Source organism: Kwoniella dejecticola, chromosome 4 (assembly GCF_000512565.2).
Source record: "Kwoniella dejecticola CBS 10117 chromosome 4, complete sequence".
Lineage (NCBI taxonomy): Eukaryota > Fungi > Basidiomycota > Tremellomycetes > Tremellales > Cryptococcaceae > Kwoniella > Kwoniella dejecticola.
In genome coordinates this window covers 96400-113278 of record NC_089304.1, presented here as the reverse complement: position 1 = coordinate 113278, position 16879 = coordinate 96400, and the positions used below count along the sequence as shown (strand labels likewise).

Here is a 16879-nt window from a genome sequence, read left to right as displayed (position 1 = left end):
ATCTGTTATCAATCGCTTAAATGTCCATCTAACAAACCACTTTCCCACTCAATCCCGCATCGTACTACCCTACGAATGTCATCCCCCCGAAAGAAGTTCTGCAGCCTTACTATATCAACTGGTCTACCGTGGTGCTCTGTAACTCCCATAGTCCGCATCGTTCATTCTCCTTCTCCTTCTTTCACTCGCATCCGCACTCACACCCATACCCACACCCACTTCTGTGTTTAGGCATCTATGAACAGCCTGATCCGTCTATATTCCGGTATATCGCAATCTTCCCCCTTGGCAGCTATCCTTATTAACGGAATATCAATATCGTCCCTCAGATAGAAATTCCCTTGGACCACAGTACCATCTTGGTTTGTCCATTCGAAGATCAGCTCTCCGCCGGGGGTGGGCGCTTTCCAGATGGCCGTTTGGCTCATGGCGAATCCGGGGGGATTATAGTCTGATCGAGTGAATCCTATGCAGCTGTGATGGGGGAGTAGAGTGAGCATCAGCCGCCAGTCAATCAACAGGCTCATGCAAATCATCAACATCAACATCGACGGATCGAGGATCAGTGTACGACTGTAGTTTCCGAATTGTACTAGCAAACTGAATTTGATTGATCTGTTTATCGAAATGGGGGATGAACTGAGAATCTACTCACTTGCCATTACCCAGATTATTCTTCGGCGAGTTATATCCGTAATTCTGATAATTCGACCAAGTCACCCATCCAGTAGCCAAGTACGGTAAATCGTACTGCGGATCGTAGAATGTATCTTTAATTAAGATATTATTGAAACTTCCTGTTGCGTCTTGTTGGAATATCAGATTGGCAGCTTCGGATTTATTGGACGTCTGCTCGGAAGATTCCAGATTCACAATGGCTCAAATTAGCTTAGCTCGTCAAGCACCTTCGACGATCAATCACTCGATGTACCGTGCTTGGAAGGCTTGGCAGATCACATCACTCACAAGACCCCAGACCCCTCCGCCGGGGTACATACCCCACAAATAACCTAATCCGAAATCATCGCTACTTCCCGTATTTCCACTACCATCCTCATCCCGCTTGCTAGCACTGTTACCGTTACCGTTGGCGAAGCTCGCTCTGACTGCTTGGGTGACGACTGGAGGAGCGGCGAGAGGGTTGGAGGGCTTGATTGTGGCTTCGGCGGAGGCAGATGACGAGGAAGATGTGGAGGCTGAGGATGAGGCTGGTTCGGATGTGGATGTAGTTGAAGTTACTGATGAGGATGAAGAAGCCGAAGCGATCGCAGATACAGAGGAAGATGCTGAAGTGGATGCGGAGTGCGAAGTTGAGATCGAGTCGGGAGCCGAAGCCGAAGCTGAAGGTGAGGAGGAGGAGGAAGAAGAAGGGTCCGAGGTGGGCGCACTCGTGACTCCATCCGGACCTGCGTTATTATCATTATTCCCTTCCGGTTGAGCGGGTGTCAAACTCGATTGTCTCGGTACAAGTGCTGTATACAATCGGGAGAATCAGCATGACCTCATCTCTTTCTGAGTTTGCCCTTTTATAGCTGGCATGGATTATCCGACGGATATCGGAGGTAGAAGAAACACGACTCACACTTCACTTTCGTAGGATCAAATAACACCTTAGGTTTATTCAACGGTAATCCTCTAGCCAGCCTTTCCGAGTTACTCAAGGGGGTCTGAGTAGCCTGAATCAGAGCTGTCGGTGTAGCTTCAGCCGTAGCTATGGCTGTGGGCATCGGTGCAGGATGAGCTGATACTCCCACGCCTGATCCGATTAGCGCTAGTAGGCACAGAGATGTCGAAGTCAGTCTCATGATTCACGAGATGCTCAGATGAGGAAATGATCAAGCCATCTTTGATGGTCTGGTGATAGGGATGAACCAAGAAGCAAGATGTAGATTCTCATGCGTAGCCCTATATCTGAATATATATATATATATGATCCTTTCCGTCTGAGTCTTCCATACAAACATATAAACAGTACCATCGCGTAGAGCAGGGCAGGGGAGACTGTTGAGCATGCTTTCAAGTCAAGCGCTCAAGCATGGAGCCCGCTATGATCTTCGATAATTGTGGAAGCGAATACTGGAATCCATAATTGACAATAGGTAAGAACCAAACAACCCGGTCCGACTTTTTGGTGGCGTCGCTTCGAACCACCGGATCAGAATTTAGCATAAAAAATGGCCGATCTGATGAGACAGGAACGCGGATTTACGGGCGATCCTTTCCGGCCCTGAGACACTGGCACCGGGTCCGAGTCTGTCCATGATTTTTGAGGATGGGATGGAGGACGGTGAAGTAGAGTACGGGAAGGAGGTGAGCGGCGTTGCTGGGCTTGGACACGCGCCAGAGCGGACTCAGTGCTCATATTCCGATATATACGGAACGATCCTCATGGTTGCCCACAGCATTCGACTAAATACCGCGCGAGAATGCTTAACATAGAAAGCCCGGAAGTCTGACTACATATACAGGTGCTTGCGAAAGCACTAGCGACTACGAGCGGTTGTAGAGGACTCAATGACCGATCTTCTGCCAGCCAGATCAACAGGCTCATTCCACGATGTTCGATCGGGATGAGGCGTCGATCCCTTTCTTATAGCTATGACTTCTGTGCTCAATAGTGAGGAGAATGCCCAGCATGAAATAAGAAGCATCTCCTCATAGAGAATAAGTGCTCACAGCCCATCCGCATTTCTCTGTGTTTTCTAAACTGTACAATGGCAAATCGCCATCTCTGACAGAACCGCCTAGCGTTTGAAGTAATCAGACATTCACCAATATGTGACTGCAGGTCAAAGGTACTGCGGCCGAAGCATCCTTTCATCGTGCCAGACACGTCTGGATCGACCAAAGGTACAGTCGGTGACCTCACCTTTGCTCATCTTCATGAAAGGTAATGAAGTCGTCTTCTCAAGCTATATATTGGGCGTGAATCGAGTCGATTTGAGTCATCTATAATATCTCTTCCCTTACGACATCGTTCTACAACTCGACCTCACCAGTAAAAAAGATATAAAAAAAGCACTTGAAGCTTCACATATACAATCGCACACACCGTCAATCACAAACACCAGGTCGATCACCAGCTATTCTGAGCACACACCCCTGAGTCACTATAGCACATCATTCAGAATGACTTGCATCGTGTCTCCCCCTTCCAAGGCCTCTCACCCAGCTCTGCTGGTTGGGTTGACTACTCCGCCTCTCACACCACTCCCCACCTCCCCAGCAACTCACGGAAGACACAACACTTTGCCTGCCACACCGAAGCTCCAGCCACCTGAGCCGTCCTATGCAATGCTCCGAGCGCATCACGCGTACGCTCTGAAATACATGATCGCTAAATTGCGATGGGATCAAGTGAACAACCTGTACATCCCGGGCCAAGACGCCGACTGGAATCACAACGAGATGCTTCACAAGCTCGAAAAGGAATTACAAGACGTCAAAGAAGCTCAAAAGGGCTTGGACAAGTTTCCAAACTGTTTCGCTCCCATCGCATTCCCCAAACCCCATGGGCCGGTGACGAAGGAAAAATTCGAGGAATTGGAAAAGATCAAAGCTGAGAAGGAGAAGAAAATCAACGAGGAGATGGAGAAACACTTTGAACCATTCTTGAGGAGGATGTTCATCGGTCCATTGACCAAGCTACAAGCTAAACGGGATTTCTTGCTCCGGGAACAATTGAAGGATAATGATCTGGAGGATGTCTCGATGCTGATTCCTACCGAGAACAAGAGGTATATCTTGGCTCAGAATGAGAAACGGATGCACGCTCATGCGCACGCCTACGCACACCGTCCTGGTCATGGACCAGCCCCGCCGAGGGATAAGAAGTCATACGAACAGCAGCGATACGAGAAAGAAAAGATCAGAGTCGCTTTGCAGCTCGAGAAGATCGCTAAAGAGAAAGCTGCCAAGGAAAAGGAAAATCCTCCGAAGAAAAGGATCGGTCCAATGACCAAGGAGGAATGGGTAGCGACCTTACCTCAGTATGGTCCAAGAACGTACCAAGAAGCAATGTTGCCTAAGCAACGAGCGCAAAGACATGATATCATTACTTGGCTGCAGAGACCCTGGGGGAGGTACAACGAAAAGGCTTCTAAAGCTATGGAAGTTCTTGCTGAGCTGGCGAAAGAGGGTCTGGAGGAAGAGAGAATGTATAGGGAGAAGCTTAAGCAGAAAAAAGAGCAGATGAAGATCCTCGAGAAGAAGAAGGCGCAGGAGGATGCGGCGAAAAAGCGAGAAGGGAAAGATAAGGAGGAGAAAGGTACATCGGCTGAAGGGGAAGGCGGGAAGGCGAAAGATGAGACCAAGAAGGAGGACGGTAAAGAAGAAGGCGAGCCTGTCAAGAAGGAGAAGGTTGACAAGGATCAAGCATGATTATGTACTCTCTGCACCCATTGAATAGAACACATGAGTGACGCAAATGCATTCCTATATCGAATCAGATTGCACAAGCAACTCTACTCTACTCCCGTTATGAAGCGCTTGTGTCGCTTGGTGTAAATCGGGGACTCCACAATCCACTTAGTTTCCGATCGATCAACGCGCTCATAATAAATGATTCATCCATCATCCATCGCTCTTTATTCTTTCTTCTTTTTCCCCTCAAAGCTATTCAGCTGGGCATCATTGTACATACACACATCATCCATTGAGACGACAGCTGTTTTATTCAACAGCATCGTCAATCGCGTACGAAGCTGCGCAAAGTCGCTCCTAACAACGCGTGACCGGGCACAGGTCATATCCTCTTCCTTCAATCTTACCTCTCTTGCCACCTCAATTTGCATGTTAGTCGACTCTTCCGCGCCCGCACTATCATCAGATCGATCGGTACTTGATATCGAGACACATGGCATGAAGCATGATGGTCCGCCTACTGAGCCCAGTTCGACCTTCGAAATCGAAGAAGATTTCGATCCGGCTTTACTTGGTGTAATCTTACCACCATCACCGCCGTCAGGCGACTATGATGATAACACAAAGGGGAGTAGTGGAGGGGTCACAAAGGGAGTCAGGCCTATCGGTATGTGCATCAGCAACTGTGGTCATCAGTGTCTTAACCGACTAACAAATATGCCAGACGGCAAAGCTGTCGATCAATATCAATCGTCTGCACTTTCAGTTACCCCTACTCCCTCACCCAGGCCACTCACAGCTCTCGATTTATTACGAGCTATAACATCGTCATCGCCTCTCGTCAATCCGGGGGCCATGACTCCACATCCTCCCGGGACACCCTTTCATAACCTCAACTCTAGTCAATCACCCGCACACACTTCTCCGGTAGCCATCGCTCGCGATTTCGCCGAACAGGATGGAGAAAAGGCTATAGTCTCAACTGACCAACCGAATAATCACCTTGAGCCGCTGGACATGTCAAAAGCACCATCCGTGCTATCAACAGCAGAAAGCACAGTGGACACCATCTCGGTCGAAACGGATATCAGACCACGTCCTTTAGTCAAATTGGTTCGGACAAGGATACCAGGTAGCAAGCGTTATAGAACTGCTATCCGTGTGCTGCGATCCTCTACTCCTCTTACCACTGATCACGAAGATACGGACGAAGATCCGTTAGATACAAGAAGCCAAATCAGTGCACCTGTGCGGCCAGAACCACCAACACAATTCCAACGGGATATCTCGGAAATATATGGCCGAGAAATTTTAGATAAGATTGAACATCAAAGTAAATTAGATTCCACCATTGGATCAACATTTCCACCAATGCTGAGGGACTTGTTCCCCGCACTATCAGACCTGAATATGACTGTGAAGATCGTCAATGTTTTTAGACGACAGTTAGACTTGCCCCTCCTAGACGCGAGGCGGACTGACAAGATAGCTATGAGAAGATCGATCGCAAAAATGCGAGAAGGGCTTTATATTGAGCTCATGGCTGCGTTATCGTTGCCACTGGCGCCGCCGCCGAAAGCGGTTGAGACCGACGGCGAAAACACTAACACGGAAGGCGAGACTGAAGGGGAACTGGACAAAGTGACCCTCACGCCAACAAATCTACAGATCCTGGAGAAGAAATTACCAAAGATATTCTCAGCTGAAAAAGGTTTGATCAAATCTTTTCTTGCTGAAGAGTACAAGTATGCATGTGGCGAGAAATTAGGCCATGTTGTTTGGCAAGGTGGAATAGGACGAATGAGAGGGAAAGGTGTAGATGGGTTCAGAGGTCAACACGATATTGATGGTCAGACCCATGTGTTTGTCGATCAGTGAGTCTTCGCTTTTATCAGTAATCACTAAATAGGACGGAAATGAACTAAACTTCTGTTTCCACGTCCAGTTCGAACATCCTTCATGGGCTCATTCAACACCTCTACGTCAATCCCTCTGATGCGCTTCCACCAAGACACCTTCGTACTCTCTCATTACCGGCATTATCGCTCTTGCTTCGACGCGGCAGATTTACTCCGCCTGGATCACTTCACTTAGTGGCGTCTTCGCCCTTGCAACAAAATCTAGACCCGTTAGTACGGTTAGGCTGGGAGGTATCAGTGCTGAAACGAGTCGAACTGTATGAAGACGAGATAGAGGATTCCACGTCATTGAAGACCATCACCAAGCCTCAAGCGAAGATATCCAATCACAGCGAGATCGGAATCGCGAGGAGATACAAAGAGCAAGGAGTGGACGAAATCCTGCATCTGAAGATACTACAGGTTCTCAACGAAAAAGGATTCTTACCGAAGAAGGCGGACAGAAGTAGTGCCAATACTCTCGTCTTGGCTACGGGAGATGCTAGAGGAGGTCAATTTAATAAGGATGGATTTCCAGGTGCGGTCAGAGAAGCGCTCAAGAGGGGATGGAACGTTGAGCTGTGGTCATTCACATCGGGGCTTTCCAGAGCATGGAAGGAGACAGCGAAAAGAGAGAAGTGGTACGAGATGGGGAAATTTACAATTTGGGCAATGGATGACTTTGCTGAGCAGCTAGTGGAGGTCAACCAGGAGGAATACCTATGAGACCGGAAACCGATCATGCAAAGTCCCTCAGTGGAGCCAGAGATGCATTGACGGTCCTTGTCGAATATGCAAGTAATATGATACAGATCCTAAGCATTCTTGATGCTAGCCTCTACTTTTTGTATGGCTGCTCCGCCGTCAACAATGGCTTGAAGTAAGAAGGTGTTGTCTGCTCCAGCCATGACGAATCTAGCATTATCATTCTTTTTGGCGAACTTCTCTACCAGATCAAGTCGATTACTGGAAATTCATACATATCAGCTTTGCAAAAAGGGTTTCATTATGAACCCATGGGAGCACTCACTGTAATCCACCGAATCCAACCGAGACTTTCCTGCCATTAACAGATACCTTCCTAGCAGCGGCGGCTACTTTATCGAACGCAGCCTCGACTCGCGGATTGCCCATATCACCCGGTATACCCATGCTGTGCATACCATACGCGCGTCAGCAAGTTGAGTCATTTGACTTTCAAAATAGCACTCCTGACCAAGATCTGAGCGGGTAATGCGGGCTGTTTTGTCACTCACTCAGAGGTCAAGTCTCCACAACCAATAAGAAGCACATCAACACCCTCCACAGCAGCTATCGAGCTATCAAACGAAATCAAAGCTAATCAGCACTCGTGTACTGAACATCGGAGCTTTGTGGGGTGGTAATGTACAGGCGACTCACTCGACATCCTCGAGGGCTCGCTCAGTCTCAATCATACAAATGACAGTGACGAGGTCGTTGCAAATCGGATTCGCGAATTTGGCAGGGACATTTGCATATCTCAACATCGGCATAGTGCCCGTTGCGGACCTTTCACCCAAAGGCGCGAACCTCGCATATTTCACTACGTTGGCCGCTTCCGCTGCCGAGTTGACATGGGGGACGATGATAGCTTGAGCTCCACCGTCGAGGGTTCGCGAGATCCAGTCGGACGTGTTGGCCGGTACTCTGACGATGGGAGTGAGTCTGTGCAAAAACACCTGTATCAATTAGCCAGATCCAAGCTGTATGTATATACACGTTTGTGCGATCTGATCAAATCGTACGCGTTTACAGAGGAGGACGTACCCAAGGCTTAAAGCTGCACAACTCAGCTGATTCGTAGTCTCCAAGCCGAACGGCGAATGCTCCAAGTCGATCAAGCACGCATCGTATCCTGCTGATTTGGCGAATCCGAGGACTTCGATACTGCTGACTATCTTGATTGATAGTGCGTGAGCCAGGACTCCGGCATCAAGCTTCTCCTTGAGCGGATTGGGTGTAGCGAAAGCTCGTGCTTGTTCGATGGAAGTGAAAGACATTGTGAACGATGTCAGAGGTACCTGACGGCTAGGACGGTGGGCGAAGATGGTATTGTCGAGAAGGAGATTCTGTTTGAGCGATCCAATTGAGTTGAGCAGCAACAACGCATTTTGGGTATTCTTCTTTCAAAGACGACTTGCAACATGGATCTAGTCATTCCTCCATCCACATCGGCATTCAATCCGAGCTGATCATGCATGGTGCATCGGTATCTCGAAAGGGGTTCCGCTCTGACTTTTCATATCTTATCCGGGGATGTTTCGGGGGCGGCTCGGGGAACATTGACATTTTGCTGTTTGTACCGTACCTATTGATAACCGGTCCGATGTTCCTCTTTGGGCGCATTGCAAGTTGCCAGACAGTCAGCTGACGAGAAGACGATCAACAGCTCCATGACTGACATGCAACGACGACACAAGCGATGACGATGACAGAGAAATCTCATTGACCTTTCTCACATGCTGGAACGGGTCAAAACATCACGGAACTCAGGTGAGATCGGCGCAAAGCGCTCTAAATTATACAACTGCAAGCCGAATGCAACATTCATGGGACAACAAATGCATATCTCGCTATACTGGACTCGAAATGTCATTGTACAACAACTCATGCATGTGAGACTATGAACCAAATCCGAATTCTGCTAGGCCTAGTTGTTCCAAGAACGAGAGCTGATTATACATTTCCATGGGATTCACATTGTTCCCACTACCATCCGTGGCGATACTACTGTTGAAACTGTATCCATCGAATTGTTGTGTGCTCGACGATGCTGAAGGTGGATTATTGAACATGTCCTGAACATCGATATCGCTATGCATATTCGAGCTTGTTTGTTGGAGCTGCTGAGGTGGTAGTCCACCCAAGATTGGTATATTGAGATTCGTCATTGCACTTCCGGTTGGGTTAGTGTTGGACATATTAACTGAAACGCTTGACCCGGTTCCGACGGACATCAAAAGGTCCGAGAACGATGCTAGTCGCCTCCTGACTGGGTTATTGGGCTGTTGATTGGCCCATTGTTGGATGATCGTGTTTGACATCTCCAGTAACCACTGATGATGCGGGTCTTTCGATTCCTCAAATACCTTGAGATGAATAATGACACAACAGACTGTGCAGTCAAAAGCAGTCAGATCGGCAAGCGAACACATAACAACATTCCAGTTGAAGATGGCGAACTCACAAGCTGCGTACACGGTGATTGACCAGACGTCCAGGTAATATGCTCCGTCAGGTGAGTTTAGCCAGTACACAGCCTGCTCAGCTCGTTGGCACAAGTTCACCCAACGATCTCGAGAGGGTCTAAAAGACAATTGAGGTGGTATAGGGGTTGATGGCCATAAGAAGCTCCTCTGGAAGGTGAACTATGTATGGCATGGCCTTCAGCCCAAGCAACCTCGAAAGCCAATGCACTTACTTCGAGAACGATGATAAACAAATTCATCAGGAGGGGAGCTTGTCGAAGAACAAGCTTGATCGAGTAAGGCCAGCTCTGCGGTAACTTCGCCAGCCAGTTGTCGATGTCCGATTGAAGCATCAATAAGCTGAGATCATCGGCCGCCTGTAAACCCGAGGGATTCCCGATCAATTTGTCTATTATGAAAGCATACTCGAACATTAGAATCGATATCATTGCATAAGCATGAACTCATGACCGCTGTACTTACGAGCACGGCCCAGGAGCAGACTCAGCGATGTAAATTCTGCCAAAAACCTGAAACAAGGGAAGATCGGTTCGGTTTTGCTCGTCATATCCCCATCGCGAATGCCATCGGCGTAATGCCTGGGTAGCGGTGCGTCACAATCCGCTGGATCGATGGCGAATGGCCGTCCCATTCGGATTGCTGTCCTGTTCAATCCCTTCAGACTCATTTCACCTTGGCAGACCGGAGAAGCACTCACCACCTGTCCATGCTGATGCAAGCGCCCCATACCCTCAGCCGCCTGTTCAGCTGGAAATAAGGGACATGTGTTGTCGCTATATTTCGATGCAATGCCTGTGGATATCCGTGTATCAGCTTTCTGGATGTAATCGAATGATACACCGTGTGATCAAGTGGATTTCCTGGCAATTTGAGAGTGACTTACTAGAGCAAAGCCCATTCTAGCAGCCATACCAATATTATGCCAGACGTTTTCACTTGCGTCACCGGCATTCGCGCCACAGAGATCTTCGCACATGCTCAAAAGTACAAGTACCTGTATACTCCCCAAGCACCTTGTTGTCACCAATTTCTGCATTTCAGGACCAAGCAGTAGACTATGCAACGATGACTGTAGACTCCGCTGGATGTATTCCGGTACTTCCCGCGATCTGGATGCAATAGCACAGTGTATCATCCTCACTATGAGTGGCAGAGGTGTGGGAGGAGTTGACTTGGGATCGACAGCCGCGAATTTGTCGACGTGTGCGTCATTCGCCTTGTCCGCCAGCAGACTCTCCGATACCGAGATGACAGGGAAAAGGGGTATAATCTTGTCTCGACATGTTTCGTATACTGCGGAAAAGAGATGTGTCAGCAGCTGATAGAGATGCTAATGCCAGATAATGGAGATATAATACACTTACAGCTCGTCAGGACACTCTCGGCACCCAGTTCTTGCATCAACTTGGCTTGCACCATGCTGACTGACACAAGAGTCGGTTTTTCCGGTTTGCCGGTGGACGATTCACCTTGGCCTATAAGCAGACCATTTTGCTCCAATCCGCCTATCGAACCTCGATGCAAGTCATATCGATCATCGATTCCCCTCAGCCTATCGATGATCTCGCTCGTCTGAGGCACATGTTTCCAAACCAAGATAGCCAAACTTGAGCTGCCCAAATACCTGGGTTCGTAGCCTTGTGCTCGCGAGAGAGATGCTCCTTTGGCTGAACCTCTGAACAGCGTTCGACGACGAGGTCGGGTGTCCTTCATATATTCAACTTCAGTTCATTTCTTACAGCAGATACTATTTTTGGACACACACCTTCGGCGCTGCTGATACCTTGTCACAGCTTTGATCCAGATCAATGCATTTTTTGCATCTTTCTTCACTCGTCACAGGTATGCACCTAGTCGTGTGAATGTTAGAAGCTTGCACGCATGCTTTGAGCGATACGCACTTAATACGATGTTCCCTACAGAACTTGCATGCTCGATGTTGACGTTTTTCTTCTTGCTCTTCCGGATGCGCCTGAACTTCCTGTGTTTGAGCCCGAGATCGCGTCCGTTTAGGCGGCGACGATGACCTGGATCGGCCCATTGTGAATCATTATCCGGTATCAGTAATTGGTCAGTACAGATGAGGGGTACTTTCGGGGTTTTCGTCGGGTGTTCAAACTTGACAATGCAAGTCTGTATATTTGATTGTGAAAAAGTGCAATTTGTGGAGGTACTCGTATCTCGTTGGGATCTTGGCGGGTTGAAAAGGATCAAAAGGTCAGCTGATAAGAGGACAGGGATTTGTGATGTCACACGTAAGACGGGTTACCCGAGGGCGAGTTTGTCTAGTAATTCTGGGTCAAATATATTCCTTGTCATTGGCTGGACGCCAGGGTTTTAAGCTGCTCTTATCGGTCCAAACGGACCGGGGCCACTCATTTCAACCCTGTCCCAGAGCTGCGTGTGTGCGTCCGTGGTCGATCAGAGTTATCAAAACGCGAACCCAAGACTTCGAGCGGTGATTCAAGGCAATGGGAAATTAACTGAACAGGCAATTCCCTTAAAAACCTTGTCAACGTAATTCTGATTTTCAGTTCCCCGAGCGACACCGAGGATAAGTGTCGGGAGATCAATCAATCTGTGGATCTTGATAACATCCATCTCATCCTCGAATGAGGCGACTACATATTGCTCGGCTAATCAGACGTATCCAATGACACTCCCACCCATTCTCATCAAGATATCATATCCAAGACCCACTTCTCACTCGTCTTGACAGTCCATCGCGAGCTCAAAACAATCTCACACGAACAGACACCATCATGGCTGAAGACAAAGTCCAGGTCGAGAATACCGCTCAAGAGGTACCATACGGAGAGGAAGGCCTCAAGAGACATGGCGATATCCTCGATCTTGCTGCCCGAGCTCACTATGAGCATATTGACTATACCGAGGAAGAAAGTCGATCCGTATTACGAAAAATCGACTGGCGACTCATGCCAATGTTGGTATGGATTTGTAAGTCAAACTCGTGTCCAGTGCAGAGCATCGGCTCATTGACGCTTGCGCTTAGACGGCTTGCAATATGCCGATAAGCAATCTTTGACATTCGCTTCTCTAATGAACATTCGTCAAGACATCAATCTGAACCTCGCTTCCCAAGAATACTCTTGGTGTGGTTCGATCTTCTATGCCGGGTACTTGGCTGCGCAACTGCCTGCAACCTACATGATGAAGAGATTGCCCATTGGTAAATTCATCTCCGTGACTATCATCGCTTGGTCGATCATTCTCTCTTGTCACGCCCTTGTGCACAACTATACTGGTCTTTTGATCTGCCGATTCTTGCTTGGTTTGTGAGTGTCAATTCTACAAGCATACTCCGCAAAGCTGTTTACTGACCTCTTCGCGCAGCTTTGAGGCCTCAATCACTCCCGCATTTGTCTTGATCATCTCTATGTGGTACCGACGAACCGAGCAAGCCGGTAGAATGGCTTTGTTCTTGGCTGCGAATGGTCTGGCCACCATCATTGTGTCTCCTGTCGCCTACGGTCTCTCGGGCCTTGTGAACCCCTCCATCGCCTCTTGGAAGGTGCTTTACATCCTTGTTAGTCGACGCCGCTCTTTCACTCTAATACTGATGGCAGCTGACGCAAGAAACACCTTAGTTCGGTCTCCTTACGTTCTTCACTGGAGTTTTCTACTTCTTCGCTTTGCCAGACTCCCAGATCAAGGTTGGGTGGTTGTCCGAGCGAGAGAAAGCGATTGCTGTCGACAGAATCAAGGAGAACGCTCAAGGTATCGGAAACTACGTCTGGCAATGGTACCAAGTCAAAGAAGCTTTCTTGGACCCCCGAACTTACCTCTACTTCTCCTTTTCCATGTTCATGAACATCCCCAACGGCGGTATCGGTACTTTCGGATCATTGATCATCAACGTGAGCATTGTGTCAACTCAACCGATCACTAGACCTTACAGCTGACTGATCGCTCCACTTCAGTCCTTCGGCTACAGCAAGAGAATCTCCCTTCTCTTCAACTTGCCCTTGGGTGCTATCGACATGTTCTGTAAACTTATCATCATGAACTTGTCCGATCGATTCAGGGACAGGACCGGTTTTGCCATGTTCGCTATGTGTTTGCCTTTCGTCGGTGGCCTCATCATGCTGCTTGCCCCGCAGAACAACAAGGGTGTATTGCTCTTTGGCTGTGAGTGTCTTACTGCTCAACCTCGACGAAGCAAACATGTGCTGACCTGAAGAGTTTCAGACTCTCTTATCGGAGCTGCTGGTACAGGTTGGGGTCTGCTTATGACGTCTCTATCCGTTAACACTGTTGGATACACTAAGAAGGCTACTGCCGGTGCTGTTCAGATCATCGGTGAGTGCCCATCGCGTTCGAAAACTCTATGATGGATACATGCTAATGGCATCTTCTTGTGGTCAAATAGCTTATGGTATCGGTAACTGGATCGGTCCTCAAACATTCCAAGCCAAGACTGCGCCTCACTATAGAACTGGTAAAATGATCTTGACAATCTTCTACGGTCTCGCCATCGCCAACCTCTTCGTTTTGCGAATGGTCAACTGGTCCGCCAATAAGAGAAGAGACAAAAAGACCAGAGAAGATCCTGCTAGCATGGTTCAACCTGAGGACGCTGCCGCAAGGGATTTGACCGACAAAGAGCAACCCGCTTTCAGATATATGTTGTAAGGCCGAAGATTGAGGTACTCGACAAGGTCTTTGAGATACAGCAGAGGAGGGATGATTGAGAAGGCGAGTCATTGTAAGATGGAATCGTGTTAGTGAAATTATTTTAGTTGTTTCGTCCGACCTGAAAAATTGTGTGTCTGCCTATTGGGGACGGTTGGGTTGGATTTTGAGCTATCCACGTATGCATGTTTCTGCTCTAAAACTTCCCAGACGATGCGACGTGATTGAACCACGGGCGATTTCATGTCTTCGCAAATGCTATGTATGAAGGAATTCCGAAAGAAAACAAACATGAGTCCGCAACAAGTCGTGCACCACTTAGATCCCTCAGTTGCAGCATCGCTGGACAGTGAGCTCCAGTCTATGCTCTCGCAGTCCAAATGGCTGCCTATATTGCTTGAGCGAGCTGACCATGCCTTCTACCAGCGCACTTGGGTGACAACGCGCATCCTCCGGAGTATGAGCGTCATTGAGGCAAGCGATGAGGTTACTGGCTATCTCTGAGAGTGTCGTCAATTTTCTTAATGCACAACACAGGGAGTTGTGTTCTCAATGCTCAGGACGTTCATGGTGAGGGCGTGGATGATTCAGGTGATAGATCACCAAAATGGAATCCTTCTGCTAACACATATGCATGATGTTGTACTATGGTATTTCTGAAAACTCTAAAGTCACGCCTGGACCTAGCCATAACATACGCGAAACCCCCTTTCTCAATCGATGTAGGAATCATCAGGTAGTCTATATCCGTCATAAATGCCTTTCATGACCTGAAACAGTATACTCAGATAAAGAGTGTCGTTGTTATAAAGAGCGACGAGACTTACTAGATAGCGCCCGCCATCCACATTGATGCAGGTGTCATTCATATACATCCCCCCTTTACTCGCGAGAAGCAAGATCGGTGCCGCTATCTCCTCCGGTAATCCTGGTCGACCTGCAGCGCTACTATCAGCATTCTGACAGAACCTATGAATTCCATGTACGTACCCATTGTACTTCGCTTAACTGCTTTCGTCCCCATGTCGCCCAAGATGATATTACCGTTCTCATCCTTGGTGGATGTCATCTCTGACGGGAAAATACCAGGACAGAGACAATTCACTCGGATTTTTAGACTAATTCCAGTGATGAATTAGCCTCTGAAGGGTAATTGAGTAGCATGATCTATGACCTGGCTGTAAAGGACTTACGGGTGCAATCTACCCGCCAGCATCGACGAGAGATGTATGACACCAGCCTAATGATCTCCTTCGATCAATGACTACAATGCAATCTCCAGGATGACATGATCTGCAACGTACTTTCGACACACCGTATGTAAATGTATTGTTACCTCTGCAGGCCAAGAGGCTGTCAGCGAACGTCACCGATATCTTAGAAGAAACCGCTATGACTGACCTTTGAGGAACCAGTCCAGCGACTGAAGAAATCATAATAATATTCGGGTTCGACGATTTGCGCAGTAAAGGTATAGCAGCAACTGACACGTAGTAGGGCCCTAGGAGAGGAATGCTCAATCACAGCCGCTTCCCGTACAAGGGTAAAGGCTTACCGTTGACGTTGACTTGATGAGTCTTAACCCAGTCCTCACTACTTGAAATGTCAGCATGTAGTCTTCTGTATTCACACTCTCGAGCGCACTAACTTTTCCACTGATGCGAGAGTGTCATGCACTTTTTCAGCTAGTTACCGAAACAAGGTCAGAACAATGTTTTTGCCAAGTGATGCGTCGATCGCTCACGATCGGATACTTCGTGCGATGGCGTATTGAATAAAATCGATATTCCGGCGCAATTTATCACTGTATCCAGCTTGATCTTATTCTCAGTATCGATAACCAATAACAGACGTATGCACTAGGTGTAGAGACGGACCTACCGAGTCTACCTTTTCCGAGACCTGCTTGAATACTGCTTCGGCACCTTCTTTTGTCGAAACATCGCCCTGAACAGTACTTCAAGATCAATCACCGTCTCTATTTCGATTATCAGAAGCGTCGCTCATCTTATGATGTCACCTCCAATATCTTGTGCGGCCTGTTGAAGAACGTCCAGTCTTCTTCCTACGATGATGACCTTGGCACCGTTCGCGATAAATGCCGAAGTGAGACCTGCATGATCAGAGATATCAGCACTGATGGTTAAAATTTGCTAGATCTCTTTCTTCAAGACCTACTTCTGCCTATGCCGCTTCCTCCGCCTGTAATCAAGACGGTCTGTGTCACACCAAGCCATTAATCGACGTGTCATTTTCTCGTTTCTGAGCCTTTGACTTACCTGACCAGCAACTGTGAAGAGATTCTCGATTCTGAAGCGGTTGAGATCTGACATCTTGCTCTTCTTTCTTGCGTTGAAGTGTCACCTAGAACTATTCTGAACTGGTCTAACATGGATGGACTCTGCCTGAACAGCTGTAATGGAATTATCAAACAAACTGATTCCTCGCAGCCGACTTTACCGGTAAGATAAATGGTCCATCCGGTCGGAGGATACCGATGCAGCGATGCGAATCTCGGGGAACCGTCGGGGGTCAACGATTCTTTTGCGTCAGCTGATATGCGACTCACTGTTCTGATTGGATCTAGATCGCGTACGACGATTGTCGAGATCCGTGAGAAGGGGACTTTTTCGGGAGTCGCCTGGGGAACTGTTGTCATTACGTATCAGTCAGTGGTATCCAAAAGGCCGAAGATGAGAGGATGTCCTGGCGCAAGCATAATTATCGGTAATCCCG

At 48.1% G+C, this 16879-nt stretch overlaps 7 protein-coding genes across 7 annotated transcripts; 3 read left to right on the top strand and 4 right to left on the bottom strand.

The window, feature by feature from the left end:
- Positions 1-227: 227 nt before the first annotated feature.
- Positions 228-1727, bottom strand: I303_103313 (uncharacterized protein; the record flags this gene model as incomplete). The annotated part of the gene is made up of 4 exons (XM_018406659.1): positions 228-474; positions 656-849; positions 967-1472; positions 1583-1727. 4 exons carry the CDS (start codon positions 1725-1727, stop codon positions 228-230), a joined length of 1092 nt encoding a protein of 363 aa, XP_018263467.1.
- A 1402-nt stretch (positions 1728-3129) lies between these two features.
- On the top strand, positions 3130-4380 carry I303_103312 (uncharacterized protein; the record flags this gene model as incomplete). The annotated part of the gene is made up of 1 exon (XM_018406658.1): positions 3130-4380. One exon carries the CDS (start codon positions 3130-3132, stop codon positions 4378-4380), a length of 1251 nt encoding a protein of 416 aa, XP_018263466.1.
- A 699-nt stretch (positions 4381-5079) lies between these two features.
- I303_103311 (uncharacterized protein) lies at positions 5080-6986 on the top strand (the record flags this gene model as incomplete). Its single annotated transcript, XM_018406657.1, has 2 exons — positions 5080-6236; positions 6308-6986. The coding sequence occupies 2 exons, from the start codon at positions 5080-5082 to the stop codon at positions 6984-6986; spliced, it is 1836 nt and encodes a 611-aa protein (XP_018263465.1).
- An 89-nt stretch (positions 6987-7075) lies between these two features.
- I303_103310 (uncharacterized protein) lies at positions 7076-8281 on the bottom strand (the record flags this gene model as incomplete). Its single annotated transcript, XM_018406656.1, has 5 exons — positions 7076-7226; positions 7291-7413; positions 7517-7579; positions 7662-7946; positions 8049-8281. The coding sequence occupies 5 exons, from the start codon at positions 8279-8281 to the stop codon at positions 7076-7078; spliced, it is 855 nt and encodes a 284-aa protein (XP_018263464.1).
- A 621-nt stretch (positions 8282-8902) lies between these two features.
- I303_103309 (uncharacterized protein) lies at positions 8903-11531 on the bottom strand (the record flags this gene model as incomplete). Its single annotated transcript, XM_018406655.2, has 9 exons — positions 8903-9396; positions 9469-9649; positions 9703-9878; positions 9953-10134; positions 10188-10282; positions 10374-10783; positions 10855-11197; positions 11256-11340; positions 11392-11531. The coding sequence occupies 9 exons, from the start codon at positions 11529-11531 to the stop codon at positions 8903-8905; spliced, it is 2106 nt and encodes a 701-aa protein (XP_018263463.2).
- A 721-nt stretch (positions 11532-12252) lies between these two features.
- I303_103308 (uncharacterized protein) lies at positions 12253-14143 on the top strand (the record flags this gene model as incomplete). Its single annotated transcript, XM_018406654.1, has 7 exons — positions 12253-12448; positions 12504-12786; positions 12845-13037; positions 13099-13368; positions 13432-13639; positions 13700-13810; positions 13881-14143. 7 exons carry the CDS (start codon positions 12253-12255, stop codon positions 14141-14143), a joined length of 1524 nt encoding a protein of 507 aa, XP_018263462.1.
- A 713-nt stretch (positions 14144-14856) lies between these two features.
- Positions 14857-16476, bottom strand: I303_103307 (uncharacterized protein; the record flags this gene model as incomplete). The annotated part of the gene is made up of 13 exons (XM_018406653.1): positions 14857-14913; positions 14971-15080; positions 15134-15261; positions 15337-15383; positions 15448-15481; positions 15545-15644; positions 15699-15736; positions 15792-15828; positions 15888-15957; positions 16025-16090; positions 16213-16256; positions 16322-16361; positions 16423-16476. 13 exons carry the CDS (start codon positions 16474-16476, stop codon positions 14857-14859), a joined length of 825 nt encoding a protein of 274 aa, XP_018263461.1.
- Positions 16477-16879: the final 403 nt, after the last annotated feature.